General features: G+C 47.7%; 1 protein-coding gene across 4 annotated transcripts in view; it reads left to right on the top strand.

Annotated features, from left to right (window-relative positions):
• The window catches only part of SMG6 (SMG6 nonsense mediated mRNA decay factor), a 1,079,424-nt gene that overhangs the window by 906,438 nt on the left and 155,720 nt on the right, over positions 1 to 17,266 (top strand). For all 4 annotated transcript variants that reach the window (XM_085649087.1, XM_085649085.1, XM_085649086.1 and 1 more), the window contains one exon: positions 11,263 to 11,403. In XM_085649087.1, coding sequence (XP_085505213.1) covers positions 11,263 to 11,403 — 141 coding nt within the window. The remainder of the gene's footprint in view (positions 1 to 11,262; positions 11,404 to 17,266) is intronic.

The following is a 17,266-nucleotide window of genomic DNA, read 5'->3' as shown; positions in this document are numbered from 1 at the left end:
GGACCTCCAGTGATGTACTCGGTTATCATTGAGTTAAACTGAGTTGTGCATGCTGTCATAAGTGTGTGAATCTTGTTCTGTGTTATATATGTGTGTTTGAGGGAAGTTTATCGTCTCTTGAATGTGCAGCTGTCTATAGGTCGGAAACGGGTAGTTTAAAGTAAGGTACTTTTTGCAGTTGTTGATATTCGTGGGTCTTCGAATTGGGGATGGGGTCAGTTGCACCTTTGTTACTTTAGCATTTTGTGCTTTCTAGATGATTCTGTGGGGACGTGTTGAGATATTGGGAGTCTATTAAGGTGGGAAGGGTTTGAGGGGTTCTAAGCGAATTCATTTAGGATAGTTATTAGGGATTAGGAACACAAAGTGGATAAGTTCTTGAGGGGTCGTGAGGGCATTTAGTTAGGAAGGTTTTAATGTATTGTAAGCACATATAGTTTGTCTCTCCGTGCGGAGTTGAAAGCGCAGAATGTTGGCAGGGTTATGGGGACATGAAATTGAATTAGTCTGCAGGGTTTGTGAGCATGTAAAATTAGTACCTCTGATATGTACCAGGATTGTAGGGGTCGTGAGGGCATAAAGAGGAAAGTTTTAAGGATGTGAGACTCGATCCTATGTAAACACATATAGTTCAACTATATTTGCGGGGTTGAAAGCGAATAATGTTGGCACAGTTGTAGGCACATACAATTGGGATGGTCTTGAGGGGTTGTGAGCATGTAAAGTTAGTGCCTCTAATATGTACCAGAATGTGGGAGCCGTGAGGGCATAAAGTTGGGAAGGTTTCAAGGTATTGTACCACGTGTAGTTCACCACTCCTTGAGGTGTTGAAGACGCATAATTTTTGCAGGGTTGTGAGCACATAACATTGGGATTTTCTTTAGAGGTTGTGAGTATGTAAGTTAGTACCTCTGAGAAGTACCATAATTGTAGGTCGTTGTGGATATTAGCCGTGTGCTGTGGTTTTAGGTGTGCCCTGAATGCCAAGTACATTATCTAGTGTAGGTGAATTGACAGCCTCTCAGAATTTGAGTTGTACAACTATTGTCATTTTTTAATGTTAATTTTGCTGTGATGTATAGATTACGGTTGGACTATGTTAGGCTATTAGAATTAAGTATGCAAGATCATGCAAGTGTCCGTGTCTGCAACTGGTGCTTTCTGTGACTTGGGCTCTCAGAAGGTGAATGGGTGTGTAAAGCTGTCATACATACATAAAGGAGGTAAGTCGTTGTGTCTGCATTTGTTGTTTATAGCTGTGAGATTTTTACAGAATAGGGAGTTACTGTATATGTAGTCACTGCTATCTTTAGCATCTGATAGTGGCTTCTAGCTGCAGATTCCTTATCTCTGAATAATTTCTTAGCATCAAAGTGGATCCAGAAATGTTTTTGTGAACAGCACCCCTGCATGCCGGAAGGTGGCATTGTTTTGCTCAGAGTGGTGTCGTCCACGCCGGAAGTAGCGTGCGCCGTGCCTATATAGGCGCCACCCAGCGCGCTAACATCCGTTATTTTTCTTTCCGCGTCATCCAGCACAGATCCGGAAAAGACCTACCACCAGTCTTTTTGACTGACTCTTTTTTTACTTTTTCTCAACAAATGTTTTGAGACTTAGTCTCCTCATGTGGCAGGAATGTACACAAGGAAGGCTGGTTTCAAGCCCTATGGCACCAGTCACTGACAAATGTCGGACCCACACCGTGTCTATCTTTGGTGCCCACAAACGGAAGAAGAGCAAGAAGTCAAAGAGGTCATAGACTTTGCCCTGTCTGTTGAAGTAATCTGAAGAGACGAGGGAGCATCAGCATATGAAACCTGGCTCCCCCTGCCCAACTTTGTGATTTGTATGATGCTATGCACCTCGTATTTGGGTTGCCCATTCCTGGCCCATTCCTGCTGGAGTGCCTTTGGGGCCCCGTGGGCTCAAGTGGTGCCCCTACTGGTCTCCCACCAATGGGTTCGCCCCTGGCGCCAGTCTGTCCCCTTGGATCCATGGTTGGATCCAGAGTGGCACCGTACAAGTCACCTCGACTTTCCCTGGCACCGCGGCGCCACTGCAGGCGCCGCCCCCTTACTCACCCCCAACTCAGATACGGAGCCTGCATCGTCCGATTCCAACGCCGACTGGGGGCAGACCACACAGGCCGGAGCCTGTGCCCTATTCCTTTGGGCTAAGACTTGGAGATGATTGGAGGAGCTCCTGGATCCTGAAGAACACCTGCCCCTAGGTGTCACTGAGGACACCTAGTGTGAGGATCTGCCAGATGCCAGTGGACTGGATACCTCCCCTGGTTTGGTTTCTCCTCCTACTGTGACTACGGAGGAAGGAGCTTTATTCACTATGGTGGTGTGGAGGGTGACCGAGGTCGGAGACCTTCAGCTACCCACTGTAGCTGTCAAGACAAATGTCTTGACTGAGTTACTGCAGCTGGGAGTCATCACATCCGCACCGCTTCTCCCATTTAATGAAGAACTCACGATTGCCTGCCCCCATCGCCTGAGCCCACGGACCCCACTTTCCTCACAACACTCCCCAGCCTGGAGAGCTTGGTGGTCCAAGCCTACACTTCCAAATGTAATTCCTGGTGCATTCGCTACCATGCCCCTGGACAGGTAATCTAAGAGGCTAGATGCCTTGGGGAAGATGATGTTCTCTTCCGCCAGCCTGGTACTGTGGTCGGTGAACACTGCCTTCCTTTTTGGCCAATACTCTCACTCACTCTGGGACTCCGTTGCCCTGGTGCTGCCTATGGTCTCAGAGGAGGCCAGAGCCATGCTCTCTCAAGCTATTGCAGACAGGAGAGACGCAGCTAAGTTCGCCCTACGTTGCAGGCTGGACACGACCGACTCGCTAGACAGAGTGGTTTCATCGTCGGTGACCTTATGCTCCACGCCTGACTGAGTATGACTGGCTGTTCTGGAGATGTCCTGGCCTCATTCATGCTTTTAAAGGCTCCCATCTCTTTAGAGACAAGGCGGACTCAACGCTGGAGCGCTTCAGGGACAGCAGGGCAACAGTCAGGTCCTTGGGCCTTTCCATGCCGATCGCCAACCACTGTCCACTTTCCGCTCCCTTCCTGGCCATGGAAGCGGCTTCCAGACGCACCTCCAACTGCCCAGCCACCACGGCCAGCTGGCTTCTCAGTGTTTGCGTGGCCAAGGACTCATCACCCACAGCCTCGTGGTTCAGAGGTGAGGCCAGTCCACCACCCCACCGGCAGCAGCCTCCAAACCCCTATAGTTTGCCCTCCTACCTTCATGGGCACCCAGTGGGAGGCAGAATATGCCATCACCTGCTCCACTGGAGGCCGATAACATCCGACCACTGGGGTCTCCAGATTGTCAAAGGGGCTATTCCCTCCCTTTTGTGACTACCGCTCCACCCATGCCACCTACTTTGGACAGGCTGATGGAAGACCACATTTTATTACTCCGTCAGGAAGTGGAGGCTCTTGGCCAATGAACCCATAGAGAGGGTGCCGGCATCAGAAGTAGGTCATGGTTGTTATTTCTGGTACTTTCTGGTGGCCAAAAAGGACAGAGGTCTTCATCCTATCCTAGAATTGCGCCCCTCAATTTCTTCATGAAAAAGAAGAAATTCAAAATGCTCACGCTCGATCGAGTCATGTCTGCAGTGGACCCCAGAGACTGGATGGTAGCGTTGGATTTGCAGCGTGCATACTTCCACAGTCCTGCCCACAGACCTTACCTACAGTTTACGGTGAGCCACGAGCACTTTCAATTTGCCATGCTCTCTTTTGGCCTTACCACCGACCCTCTGGTGCTCACCAAGGTGATGGCGGTGTTTCGGCTCATCTGCAGAGATCAGAGGTTCCAGTCTTCTCCTATCTCGATGACTGGCTGTTGAAGCCGGGCTCACCCCAGACAGTGTCTCCTACCTCCAGACTACGGCAGACTGCCTGCACTCGCCGGGGTCCCCTATCAACGTGCCGAAGTCACACCTGATCCCATTTCAGATGCTCCCTTATGCCGTAGCTGTTCTGGAAACTGTTCATTTTCAAGCTTATCCTCCCAAGCGGTGAGCCCAGGATATTCAGGCTATGATACTGATGTTTCAGCCACTATCATAGATTTTGATGAGGCTGACTCTTAGGCTGCTGGGCCTCATTGCCTCCTGCATCCTGCTTGTGACGCATGCCAGTTGGCATATGTGGGCTCTGCAGTGGGTCCTAAAGTTCCAGTGGGCGCAGCATCCATGGAATCTCTCCAACATGGTGCAGTTCTCAGAGGGCACTGCAAAAGATCTATAGTGGTGGCTGATGAACCACGACTGGGTCAGTGAAAAACCCCTCTCCCTTCGCCAATCATATCTGACGTTAGGGATGGGGCAGCTGTCTGGTAGAGGTGGAGATCAGGACTCCACATCAACCTGTTGGAGCTCCAAGCAATTCGGTTGTCATTGAAAGCCATTCTACCCTCCATCAAGGAAAGCCTAGTGCAGGTGTTCACGGACAACACCACCGCCATATGATACTGCAACAAACAGGACGGGTGGGGTCGTGGACCCACTGTCAAGAGGCCCTGCATCTCTGGATATGGCTGGAACATCAGGGCATTTTCCTGGTGGTTCAATATCTGGTGGGCTCTTTGAACTCAAGAAAGGACAAACTCAGCTGAAAATGCTTAGCGGATCACGAGTGGCGTCTCCAACCGGAGGTGGTGCAAGGTCTCTTTCAGCATTGGGGAGAGACTTGGTTAGATCTGTTTGCTATCGCCGGGAATGCACAAGGCCAGCAGTTCTGCTCGCTGGAGTTTCCAAGGCGGCTCTCTCTCAGAGATGCTTTTTGTCTCGAATGAAGCTCCGGCCTTCTTTCCACCAATACCACTTCTGTTCAGAGTTCATCAAGAAGATCAGGAATGACCAGTCCCAAGTCATGGGCTTAGAGACCTTGGTATCCCGAACTGTTGAGCATATCCATCATTCCTCCGATCAGGCTGACCCCTTCGTGAGGATCTTCTGTTGTAGCAGCAGGGTAGGGTTCTCCACCCGAACCTGTCAACTCTCTACCGTTGTGCGTGTAGGTTGAATGGCGACCGTTAACAGCTTTTGACCTTCTGCACGAAGTCTGTAATGTTATGTTGGCAGCTCGGCGTCCTTCCACCAGTACGGTACACGCCAGCCATTGGATCAAGTTTGTGGCATGCTGTACGGACAACCAGGTTGACCCTTTATCTGCACCTCTTTCCTACCTTGTTTTGTTTTTATTTACCCTGGCCCAGCAGGGATCTGCATTGGGCACACTGAGTGGTTGTCTGCTATCTCTGCTTTTCTGTGGCTGCCAGATCAGTCCTCCCTTTTTATGTCCCCTATTGTAAATAGGTTCCTTAAAGGTTCTTATTTCAGATCTAGTCTTACAGTCCTCTTGTTTTTCAGATGATGTCCCCCTCCCCTACCCTATAATCCTGTCTCACACTAGTCTTGAGTCTGGACCTTGATCAACCCCACAAGCCCCCACAGGCCTTCCCCAAGGTTCATCGTCACCGATTGCCTTTCCCCCACTCCTTCCTCCCCTCACCCAACACTCTGACTTGACTACGCGCCTTGATGATATATCTCTACAGCTACACCTTCTCTCCTCTGAACTACATGAGCTGAAAGCCCTTTCAACTGACCTCTTCCCTATGATAATTTCTCTCCTCTCGTCTATGAACGGGCCTAGAGAGGCCTCTAGGACTACTGATCACATGGTCCTGCCTATAGTTCCCTCCACCCCCAAATCTATCCCACTACCCTACGTCCTCGCCTGTCACAGAGGGATCGGAGTCCTAACCCTGGACCACTGATCCACTTGACCGTCACAACTCTAACACAACCTTTTCCAAAACTTACCACACTACCCAACGCCAACACCTATCACAGTGGATCTGAGTTCCACCCTTTGACCACTGATCCACATGACTATCACAACTCTAGCACGACCTTGTCAGATCCTCACCTCGACCCTCCGAGACAAATTCCTTCCATCCCCTCTAAACCATACAGAGAACCCCGTCGCAATCTTAGTTGCAGCAATACTAACAACCTCACTTCTGTGAACGTCACCCAGTCATCTCCCCCGCCCCCCCCCAATCCACCCCGTCTTAAATGTGTACTACTTAACTGCAGGTCAGCCAGTAAACATGCCACTGATATCTTCGACATCATCCAACACAATGATTTAGATATTATCATCCTCACTGAAACTTGACTAAATCCAGCTTCCACTCCTATCTTAGACCCCCCACTCATGACATTATTAGGCTTGACAGATCTCTGAAACTGGGTGGGGGACTTGCATGTATTCACAGAAAACACACTTTCGGTTTCTCACTCAGACTCTGCGAAGCCTACATCCTGTGAATACCTCTGTCTCACTATATCAAGTATGAACCTACCGGTTCGCAAACTTCACACCTTTTATCACCCCCCGGGTGACAATCTCCCTTTCACTGAGCAACCAATGGAAATCATCTCGACTAATGTTGATTCAGCAGTGTCCCAATTCTTCCTTGGTGATTTCAACCTTCATTGGTCTAACCCCAACGACCCACTGTATCTTGCATTAAATCTTTTTTAATTGATCAAGATCTGACTCAGCACTGTGCCCAACCGACTCATAACAAAGGAGAAACGTTAGACCTCATTATCTCTAAAGAGCAGTCTATCTCCATAGATTCTATTAACCCTTGTGACTGGTCCGACCACCACTGCATCCATTTTTATATCAACAGGGAGGTATTGATGAGGAAGGCTCAACCACTAAAATCTAAGATCTGGAATAGGAACATAAGAGCTATAAACTCCGACGAACTAGCTGCCCATTGTAAATCTGCCCTCTCCTTCCAAGCTGACATAGTTGAAGTCCAATCACTCACCGACGACTACAATTCAATCATCTCCAACATCATGGAGAATATTGCTCCACTCCAACAAAAAAATGCCTCAACAAAAATATCCAAACCTTGGTATAACAAAAACGTAAACTCTGAACGCCGCAACCTTGGGCATTTGAATGGTCATAGCGAGTCAATCCCTCCTCGGACCAACTAAAACTCCTTAGAGATGCCAGGAGCCGATACAACAAACAAATAAAGAGTGCTAAGGCGACTTACTTCAGACACCAACTGGATCAAGCGGCAAACCGCCCCAAGAAACTCTTCGAATTGTTCAAACAACAATCAGTCGTAGGGTCTAACCAATCTGATCCTGGTGGCAACCCACCCTCTTGCGATTATCTTGCAGCCTTCTTCAGGGAGAAATCAAGAATCATCTCCATTGACCTCGCCTCTGAGAAGGCTCTACTAATTTCTTCCATTGCTTCCTCACCCATTGACTCCTCTGGAAGATGTAAATCGACCTCCACGAATTCCAAGAACAATGCGATTCTTCAGAATGTCAACCCTTCCAACCACTTCAGCGACCCGCTGCCCCCCTCTATCTTCAAAGAAATCAAGACTGCACTGATCCCCACTTGGACTAGAATTGTTAATGCTTCCCTAGCTCAAGGCAGGATCCCTGAATGCCTAAAAGCAGCTCAGGTAACACCCATACTAAAAAACTAACGCTGACAAAGCTGATCTCAATAACTTACGCCCCATTTCCAACATCCCCACCTTAGCGAAACTACTAGAAAAATGTGTGCAATCACAACTCTGTGCCCACATAGAGAATTACCAACTCCTAGACCAGCATCAATCGGGCTTTAGGAAGTGGCACAGCACTGAATCGGCTCTCACTCAAGTTTTTATTGACATTTTAATTATGCTCGACCAAAATGAATCCTGCCTCCTGATCCTCTTCGACCTTTCCTCCGCATTTGACACGGTTAATCATGACAACCTCCTGTCCATCCTGCAAAATAGAATGGGTTCTTCTGATCAGGTGTTACAATGGTTCTCATCCTTCCTTCATCACAGAACTCGGAGTCAAGGCAAACCACTCTCTCTCCCAGCCCTCTCCCGTACTCATGGGGTTCCCCCAAGGATCCGCTCTATCTCCTATCCTCTTCAATCTTTTCTTGGAACCTCTTGCGCACACTCTAAATTCCATGAACATTCTCTTCCACATGTATGCGGACGACACGCAATTATATATGAAAATCTCATCCTTGGAAAACATCATTTCACTCAATACTACCCTAATGTTTACTCAAAACTGGTCAACTGAGAATCACCTACTGCTCAACACCTCTAAAACGGAATTCCTGCTCATCTCCCCTCCGAATCTCATCCCCAAGTTAGACCTCTGGCTGAATCACCTCACTGCCTTCAACTGTACGCCTCTCATCGTTGACGCAGCCAAGTCTCTCGGTATCACAATGGACAAGCACCTGAATATGAAAGGTCATATCAGCAATGTATGCAAAGGAGCTAACCACTTGATGAGATCTCTCTGAAATATTAAACCTTTCCTTCCTCTAAAGGACTTCAAGCAAGTGGTCCAAGCGCTGGTCTTGCCGAGGTTAGATTACAGTAGTGCTACCCTTTGTGGCCTTCCCATATATGCTCTGGCTCCACTAAGGGCTGCACTTAACTCGGCTGCTAGACTGGTTACTGATACCAAGCGAAAAGATCATATATCCCCAATCCTAAAATCCCTCAATTGGTTGCTATTCGAAGCACAAATTCAATTAAAGATTGCTGTTCTTGCACACAAAGCCCTTCACCTTAATACTCCTATTTACCTTGCACAAAAACTTAAACTATCCTGTGGTGCAAGAGCTTCAAGAAGTGCCTCTACCCTCCTCCTGAAACCACTCCTCCTTAAGAAAAAGAGAAGTTGTCACCAAGCTTTCTCCAGAGATGCCCCAAAGATTTGGAACTCTCTCCCACCGGAAGTTCGCAGAATCTCCTCCTTGTCAGCGTTCAAAGTGGAAGCCAAAAGATTCCTAATTAACAAATTCATACCCTAATAGGGTTAGACTCTCTGGCCCACTGTCATTGCACCTGCTGACTTTGTTTTTATTTTTGATTCAGATCTCCCTTGTACACTGTGTTTCACCCTTGCTGCCAGCCTACAGCTGTTGTATTGTATTACCCTCCTAGTTGTTTTTTTTTTTTATGCATTGTATTTTCCCGCTCTCCCTTCCTCTTATGAACATTGTGATAGATATTGTTTTTGTCCTTCCTCCCTCATATTGTAAAGCGCTCTGTTATCCCTCGGGATCTTGTTCGCGCTATATAAAACTTTAGAAATAAATGTGTTCAGCACATGCATCCTCCAGCTTCCTTTGTTGTGCTTCAGTTTGGTTCTTACTTTTCTAATGCAAGCTCCCTTTGAGTCGCTTCATAACTGCCCTCTCAGGCTCCTCGCCATCAATATGGCCTTTCTAGTGGCTACTGCATCTGCCCAGAGGGTCAACGAACTGCAAGCGCTGTCAACTCAGTCTCCGTAAATTTCTTTTTACCCAGACAAACTGGTGTTTCGGACTCAAGCATCCTTCTTGCCAAAGCTAGTCACCCCGTTCCATGTAGGCCAATCCTTCAACTTGCCTGCTATTTATGGTCCGCTTCATCCTTCGAAGGAAGAGGAGAGACTCCACCGACTGAACTCAATAATAGCGTTGTCGTTTTACCTTGACACAACTGTTTTGGGTGCACGATCAACTCTTCGTCAGATATGTCGGAACCAAGAAAGGGAAGGTTGTGCAAAAAAGAACCATCTCCCAATGGATTGTGCTCTGCATTAAGATCTGCTATGCACTGGCCAAGAAGCAATTCTCAGGGGGCTTACATGCTCATTCCACCAGAGCAAAGGCTGCTACCACTGCGTTAGCACATGTAGTTCCGGTCCTCGACATCGGTCAAGCTGCAGCGTGGGCTTCGTTGCACCCGTTCACCAAGCAATACTGCCTGGACAGTCAGTTCCATCGGAATTGGCATGTTGCCTGTTCAGTCCTGCAGGACTTTTTAGTCATAATCGGGTTTGCGCACCCACCTCCGGGGAGGTATTGCTTGGGTATCTATTCTAAAGTAAGGAAGCTGCAGCTAGAAATCTCTATCAGATAAACAAGTTACTTACCTTTGGTAACACCTTATCTGGTAGAGACTATCTAGCCACAGATTCCTTACCTACTCACCCATTCTCCCTGCTCTGCAATATACTTTTAGGCACAGGATGTCCCCTTTTCAGAACCCTAGTTTCACACACCAGTGGTCAGTGTCCTTCGCTGCCTAGCGCTCCTGGCATAGAAAGTCGCAAAATGAAACTTGACTTCAGGGCACTGGGGTTTCGCCGATGTAGGCACCGTTCATGTCACTTCAAGGGTTGGTGACGCAACGCGGCACCAAACGACGATGCCTACTTGCGTGGAGGAGTACTGCTCAAACATAATTTCTGGATCCAGTCTGACGTCTGTGGATTATTCTAAGATAAGGAATCTGTGGCTAAATAGAATCTCTACCAACTAAGGCATTAGCGAAGGTAAGTAATTTGTTCTTTTAGACTGTTGTGTACAGGAGGTGAGCTTTGTCTAGCGTTGGTGCTTTGTAGAGAGATCCTTATGTAGAGGGGAGAAGAGTTGTGTGCAGTGTTGTTTCTATCAATGGCAGGTAGACTCTTCTATTGCAATTGCTATTACGCTTTCCTTTACAAGGATCTGGGTAAAAGGTTGTGTCTGCAGCAGCTCTGTATTGTGGTCGCACTCTCCTGCACTGGATATAATGGGCTGAGTTTGCAGCTGCTTTGTATTCTAGCCACATCCCCTGTATAGGAGATAAAGGGTTGTGTATGCTGTTGTTGTGTATATGTTTTTGCTCTCACACTCGGCTGGACAGGCAGTAACAGGTTGTGTCTACAATTGCTGTGTGCCAGCAGTCCTCTGTCTTGGGGGGGTCACGCTCTCCTGTACAGGAGGTAACTGGTTGTCTTCAGTCGCTGTGTATTGCTGCCTCAGTCTCCTGTACAGAAAATTAAATGTTGTGTAACTGGTTAACATTCTCCTGTGCTGGAGTGAACGGGTTGTCTTCAGTCGCTGTGTATTGCTGTCACCCTGTCCTGAACACAGTGGGTAAGAGCTTGTGTCTGGTGCTGCTGGTTGGATTCACTAAAGGGGCTGGATATGGACCACAGCTGAAGATAAGTTGTTTGCTTACTTGTCGGTCCAAGATGGAAGGAAAGCCTCAGGGGAGCAATGTTAAGATGGTTATTTGAATGTTGTTGAAATTTATGCTATAACACATTTATACCCCAATGGAATATTAATGTTGGTGAGAACAGGTTCTCTACGGTTCCTTATCTAACAGAGTTTTCCTTTTAAAGGATGATGATGTTGTAATTGAAGAGTTTGAGGACGATTCGGAGGGCAGCGGGGAAGAATTTGACTTCAAGGCACTGAGAGCCAAGAAACAGGTCCTGTCCCAGCAGGTTGCGGAACAGCAAAAACGGCGAGACAAGATTCAGGTATGAGGAGAAAGTACCAGTGCTGGTACCTTCGAGATAGCGCCTCAAATTGAGGCATTCACAGGAAACCAGTGTTTTCTGATGCATCTCTGATCATCGGGATAGTGCCAATTAATGTCTTTGCCCCAGTCTTTTTCCAGCTGTGGCAGCAAAGCCCTTACATTAGGCACTTGTGCAGCGTAAGTATGCTGCAACCATGTGCACAGCGCCAGGGATTGTCTATGCCAGTGAGTCTATTGAATGCTCTCTCCCAGTAGTATGCACATGCATTTGTGTCTATTTGCGTGTATCCTAATCCTGCTCCAACCCTGGGGGCTGTGCAATGGCACCTTTGTGTGCTAGCACTGCTAGGTGCGTTCCATCAGAGAACATCCGTGATAAATGAAGTCTACTAACTTTTTGTTTTGGTATGTGTTTTAATATGTTAATATGTTGCTGCATGACTGATCTCTGATAAAAACAAATATAGGTTTATATATGATCTTTTGTTGTACTGTAAGTACTGTTTTATGTGATGCAAAAATTGCTGTAAAGCGCTCTGAATGTCCTTTGGTGACCTTGTTGTGCCAACTTAAATCTTCAAAAATGTATACATGAATTGTGAATGCATGTGCATGCCAGAAGTGCCCTCAACATGTGTTCCAGTTTATCCAATTCTCCAATCCAGCAGTACTGATGGAACCAGAAAAGCATGTGTGCAAGTGCATGCCGGTCTGCTGTGCTGCCGCAGAGCGGTGGTGCCAAGGAGTGTCTTTGTACTACTGATGGTTTTGGTAGCATGCTTTCAGTGCTCAGAACTGCCCTTCACTTTCCTCATTGATGATGAGGATGAACTGCCAGACCTTGCTTATTGCGTAACCAATCAATCAATCAATCAGGGATTTGTGAAGCGTGCTACTCACCCGTCAGGGTCTCACGGTGCTGAGGGGAGGGGTTTGTGCAGCTCCGTCTCATCCAAAGAGCCAGGTCTTGAGGTTCTTCCTGTAAGCTTGCAGAGTGGGGAGATCGTCTGATGCTGAGGGGCAGTTTGTTCCAGGTTTTGGCCACGATGTAGGAGTAGGCTATTACTTGTGTTCTGGCTCAGCAGATGTGTGGGGTTTCGGCCATGGCGAGTTCGGCGAAGCGGAGGTTTCTCTTGGGTACGTAGAAGGAGACTCTTTCTTTGAGGTATTGAAGTCCGGTGTTGTGGAGGGATTTGTAGGCGTGGGTGAGCAGCTTGGTTGGTCGCTCTCTTCGACAGGGAGCCAATAGAGGTCTCGCACATGCTGAGTGATGTGATCTTGTCGTGGGATGCCGAGGACGAGTCCGGCTGCAGTGTTCTGGATGGTCTGGAGTTTGCGTAGTAGTGATTTGTTGATACCGGCGTAGAGGGTGTTTCTGTAGTCCAGTCTGCTGGTTATGAGTGTGTGGGTGACGGCCTTTCTGGATTTGGGGGGATCCATTTGAAGGTCTTGCGGAGGATATTGAAGCATGTGGAAGAAACTGCGTTGATCTGTTGGGTTATTGTGAGAGAGGAGTCGAGTATGATGCCGAGGTTGTGGCCGTGGTCATGGGTGTGAGCAGGTTGCTGAGGGCAGTGGGCCACCAGGTGTTGTCCCATGCGGAGGGGGTAGATACAATGTCCTCCGTTTTCTTCGAGTTGAGCTCAGGCAGCTGCTGCTCATCCAGGATGTGACATCATTCATTCCTTCCTGAAAGCTGTGTCTGGTGATGTCGGGTTCCTTGGTGAGGGAGAGGATGAGCTGGGTGTCATTGGCGTAGGATACTATGCTGAGCCCTTGCTTTCTGACGATGGTAGCGAGGGGGACCATGTAGATGTTGAAGAGCGTGGGGGGCTGAGCGATGATCCTTGTAACTGGTGTCTTCCTTTTGGTCAGCCTTGCATTGCAGTGCATTTAGGTTCTTTGAAATGCATCCAGAACAGTAGTTGAGTGAGCCAGGATTAACCACCCTCCTTGAAGTAAAAGGGGTTCTCTTCCAGGGGATACTCATCAATAGTCATAAGCACTGAATAATCCCCGCCCACGTGCGGGATCCCGGAGTATATAGAAATATATATATGTTCGAGGCATGTGCGCTGTAGATCGCATACTTTTGCATAGATCGCCATCTGGTGTTGGGCTTGGATGTGTGCACTTTGTTATTGTAGAAGTCTTTGTAGTCACGGGTTAGGAGACTCCTACTCTGGTTAGTAGTGCGCATGGGCATCGACTAGATCCTTAGATTGTTTTTTTCCGCCATCTGGTTCGGATGTAATTTGCTGCGCTCCGGGTCGACGTCGTTCGATTCCCCTTCGACGCGCAAATACTCTCACCGCTCGACGGTAGTATTTCGATCGCGATTCTCTCAACGCGTATCCATTTCCAAAGACATTTTCGAGTCCGGTCGTCGACATGGGCCATTGGGCAGATCGGCGCCATCATCCAGCATATGGAAAGGACTCCATTTAAAAATTGCAAGTGTGGGGCTAAATTCCCACACACAGATCTCTACGAGGTCTGCAACCTTTGTCTCGCCAGAACACGAGTCTCAACACTGTCAGGCCTGTGACTTTCAGGTCTAAGACGGTCTATATGTGATCGCCGGGCTCAACATCATGAAATGTCCAGATCGACCATTCCAGCTCCAGATAACCTCATTGAGGCAGGCCCCGATGATCCAGAGACAGGAGATGAACAAGCCAGTGTCTCCGAAGCCGAAGGATCAGACTCAGAAGACCAGATGATAACTCCAGGTCAGCGGAGCGTGAGTACTGATGTCAATGCCACTGCCTCAAAAAAACAAAAGGCTCCGGTAACACCTTCACCTTCGGGTCTGGGTCGACACCGAGACAAGACTTCAGAAGCCCCGCCACCGGGCCCGGCTCCAAAGCAAACAAAGCCTACAGACAGCTCGGGATCGAGCCAACCACATCACGGTGCCGAAAAAAGATCTTCGGCACCGAAGCATAAACCCAAGGTCTTGGATTCTTCGGCACCGTAGCAAATTCAATCCAAGTCTTCGGATCCGAAAAAACAAATCAAAGCTTCAGGGTCGAAAACTCTACCGAAGCAGAAGGAGACAAAATCCCCTCCTAAAGTTAAAGAGGACAGGCCAAAACACTGCTCTGAACCGAAATCTTCAGCGCCGAAAAAAGACAACGGATCCAAAGAACTTTTCTATCCCGATCCACCGGATCCCAGACAAAATACACTCCATATTGACCCCATTACTGGACATGTCACCTCTATACCACCTAAAAAGAGAAGATTGGACACCTCAGAAACTCCTGAGATACCATCCAAGAAGAAAGACTCATCCACCTCTCCTATGAGGCCTTGCTCTCCACCTCCACAGCCTCCAAATACTATACCTTCTCCAGCACACTCTCCAGTGCCGCCTCTTTCACCTGCACCACAAGATGACGATGAGGATATAGGAGATGAGGATGAGGACATACACTCACCACATAATACACACACTGATGATGACACTCACAGTAGCCCGCCTCATGACTCTTGGGACGATTATAATATGCCAGATGTACCTGAGCCAGATCTATATCCCTCCAGACCATCCCCTCCAGATGATAATGTGGGGTTTGCGCAACTAATAAATAGAGCTGCACAATTCCATGGGGTCAAACTCCATTCAGACCCTCTAGAGGAGGACTTTTTGTTAGATACATTTTCTCAACCTCAAAAGACAACAAATACTCTCCATATGCTCAAAGGAATCATTAAACATGCCTCTGAGGTTTTTAAGGACCCTGTCAGGGCTAGGGTTCTTAATCCTAGAATTGAGAAAAAATACAAACCAGCTCCAAGTGATCCAGTTTATATTAAAGGGAAACGCCCTCTAGACTCATTAGTAGTGGCAAATGCCCGCAAACGGGCAAATTCTCAAACCACAGGTGACGCCCCTCAGCTAGACAAAGAATTTAAGTTCCTGGATGCATCAGGTAAAAGAGTTGTGTCTCTGGCAGCTAACTTTTGACGCATTGCTAATTCACAAGCTTTGCTAGCAAGGTATGACAGGGCCCACTATGATGAGCTTGAAAAGCTCATGCAACATCTCCCTGAAGAGCATAAGAACAAAGCAAATGATCGTATACAAGAGGGAAAGTTAATTACTAACACATCAATAAAATGTTACCTCGATGCAGCGGATACAGCATCCCGTGCAATAAATACAAGTGTTTTATTACGTAGACCTGCATGGCTGCGCATATCTGGCTTTAAACAAGAAGTGCAGTCTACCATTCTCAGTCAGCCCTAGATCAAGAACACTTGTTTGTACCCACTACGGACACATCTTTAGAAAAGATGAAAAAGGACACAGAGACAGCCAAATCAATTGGGGCTCTACAAGCAACAACTAGTAGAGGTTCTTTTCGTCGCTCCTTTTATAGAGGCGCCTCCAAGACCATTGGTACAGAAGCCAACTCTTCCACTTATAAAAGCCCCACCCAAAATTCCCCTAATAAAGGGTACTATAGAGGGAATTACAGAGGCAATAACAACAGAGGGAGAGGACGCGGTTCTAATACCTGCAACTCCCCCCCACAAAACAGTGACTTCCTTACACTTTCCCCGACCATTTCACTCCAGTCGGGGGAAGACTTTCACATTTCCTACCTCTGTGGAATTCCATCACCACAGATAGGTGGGTAAGCCAAATTATCCAGTATGGTTACTGCCTGGAACTCAATTCTAATCCCCCCAACATACCTCCCAAACAACATCCAATGCCCACAGAACACCTTGCGCTTCTCAAGCAGGAGGTTCTCTCTCTCTTGCAAAAGCATGCAATAGAACCGGTTCCCGTACATCACCAAAACACAAGGATGGAACACTCAGGCCTATATTAGACCTGAGGCCCTTAAACCGGTACATACAATCTAACCACTTCCACATGGTCACACTACAAGTCCTGCCCCTGCTTCAACAAGGTGATTTCCTTACCACTCTAGATCTCAAGGACGCCTACTTTTACTTTCCTATTCACCCTGCTCACAGAAAATAACTACGGTTTGTAGTGGACGGACAACACTATCAGTTCAAAGTCCTACCATTCGGAGTCACAACATCACCCAGAGTCTTTACTAAATGCCTCGCGGTGGTAGCAGCCCACTTGAGGAGACAACACATCCATGTGTTTCCTTACTTAGATGACTGGCTCATAAAAGCCAGGTCACACCATGCTTGTGTGCAAGACAGACACCACACAATCCAGCTGCTACACAAATTAGGATTCACAATAAACCTCACCAAGTCGCATCTACAACCGTCCCACAGTCAACAGTATCTAGATGCAGCAATAGATACTTCCAAAGCCCTTGCATGCCCCAACCAAACCAGGATAACCAGTATGCAAGCACTCATAGCAAAATTTCAGCTGGAGCTGTCACTACCAGCTCGAGTGTCCATGCAGCTAATAGGGATGATGGCCTCTTGCATCGTAATTGTTCCTTACGCAAAACTCCTGATGCGCCCATTCCAACAATGCCTAGCACAACAGTGGAGCCAAGCTCAGGGTCAACTTACAGATCTGGTGTTGGTGGACAGCCGCACATATCCCTCTCTGCAATGGTGGAACATACAAAATCTTTCCAGAGGGCGGCTGTTCGTAGACATGGTTCCACAAATAGTTCTCACAGCAGACGCATCGCTCACCGGCTAGGGAGCTCATCTATTAAATCACACTATCCAGGGTGTATGGACCCCTCAACAAAGACTTCTCCACATAAATCACCTGGAATTACTGGCTATATTTCTCGCCCTAAAATCTTTTCAGAAACATCTGATAGTCAAAGCTGTCCTCGTCCGAGATTTAAACACAAAATGCCCAAACTTCGCCTCCAAGTACCCACACCCATTGTCCA

Source organism: Triturus cristatus, chromosome 3_2, assembly GCF_964204655.1.
Source record: "Triturus cristatus chromosome 3_2, aTriCri1.1, whole genome shotgun sequence".
Taxonomy (NCBI): domain Eukaryota; kingdom Metazoa; phylum Chordata; class Amphibia; order Caudata; family Salamandridae; genus Triturus; species Triturus cristatus.
Note: the sequence above shows the minus strand (reverse complement) of the source record. Positions and strands in the feature narration are given on the sequence as shown.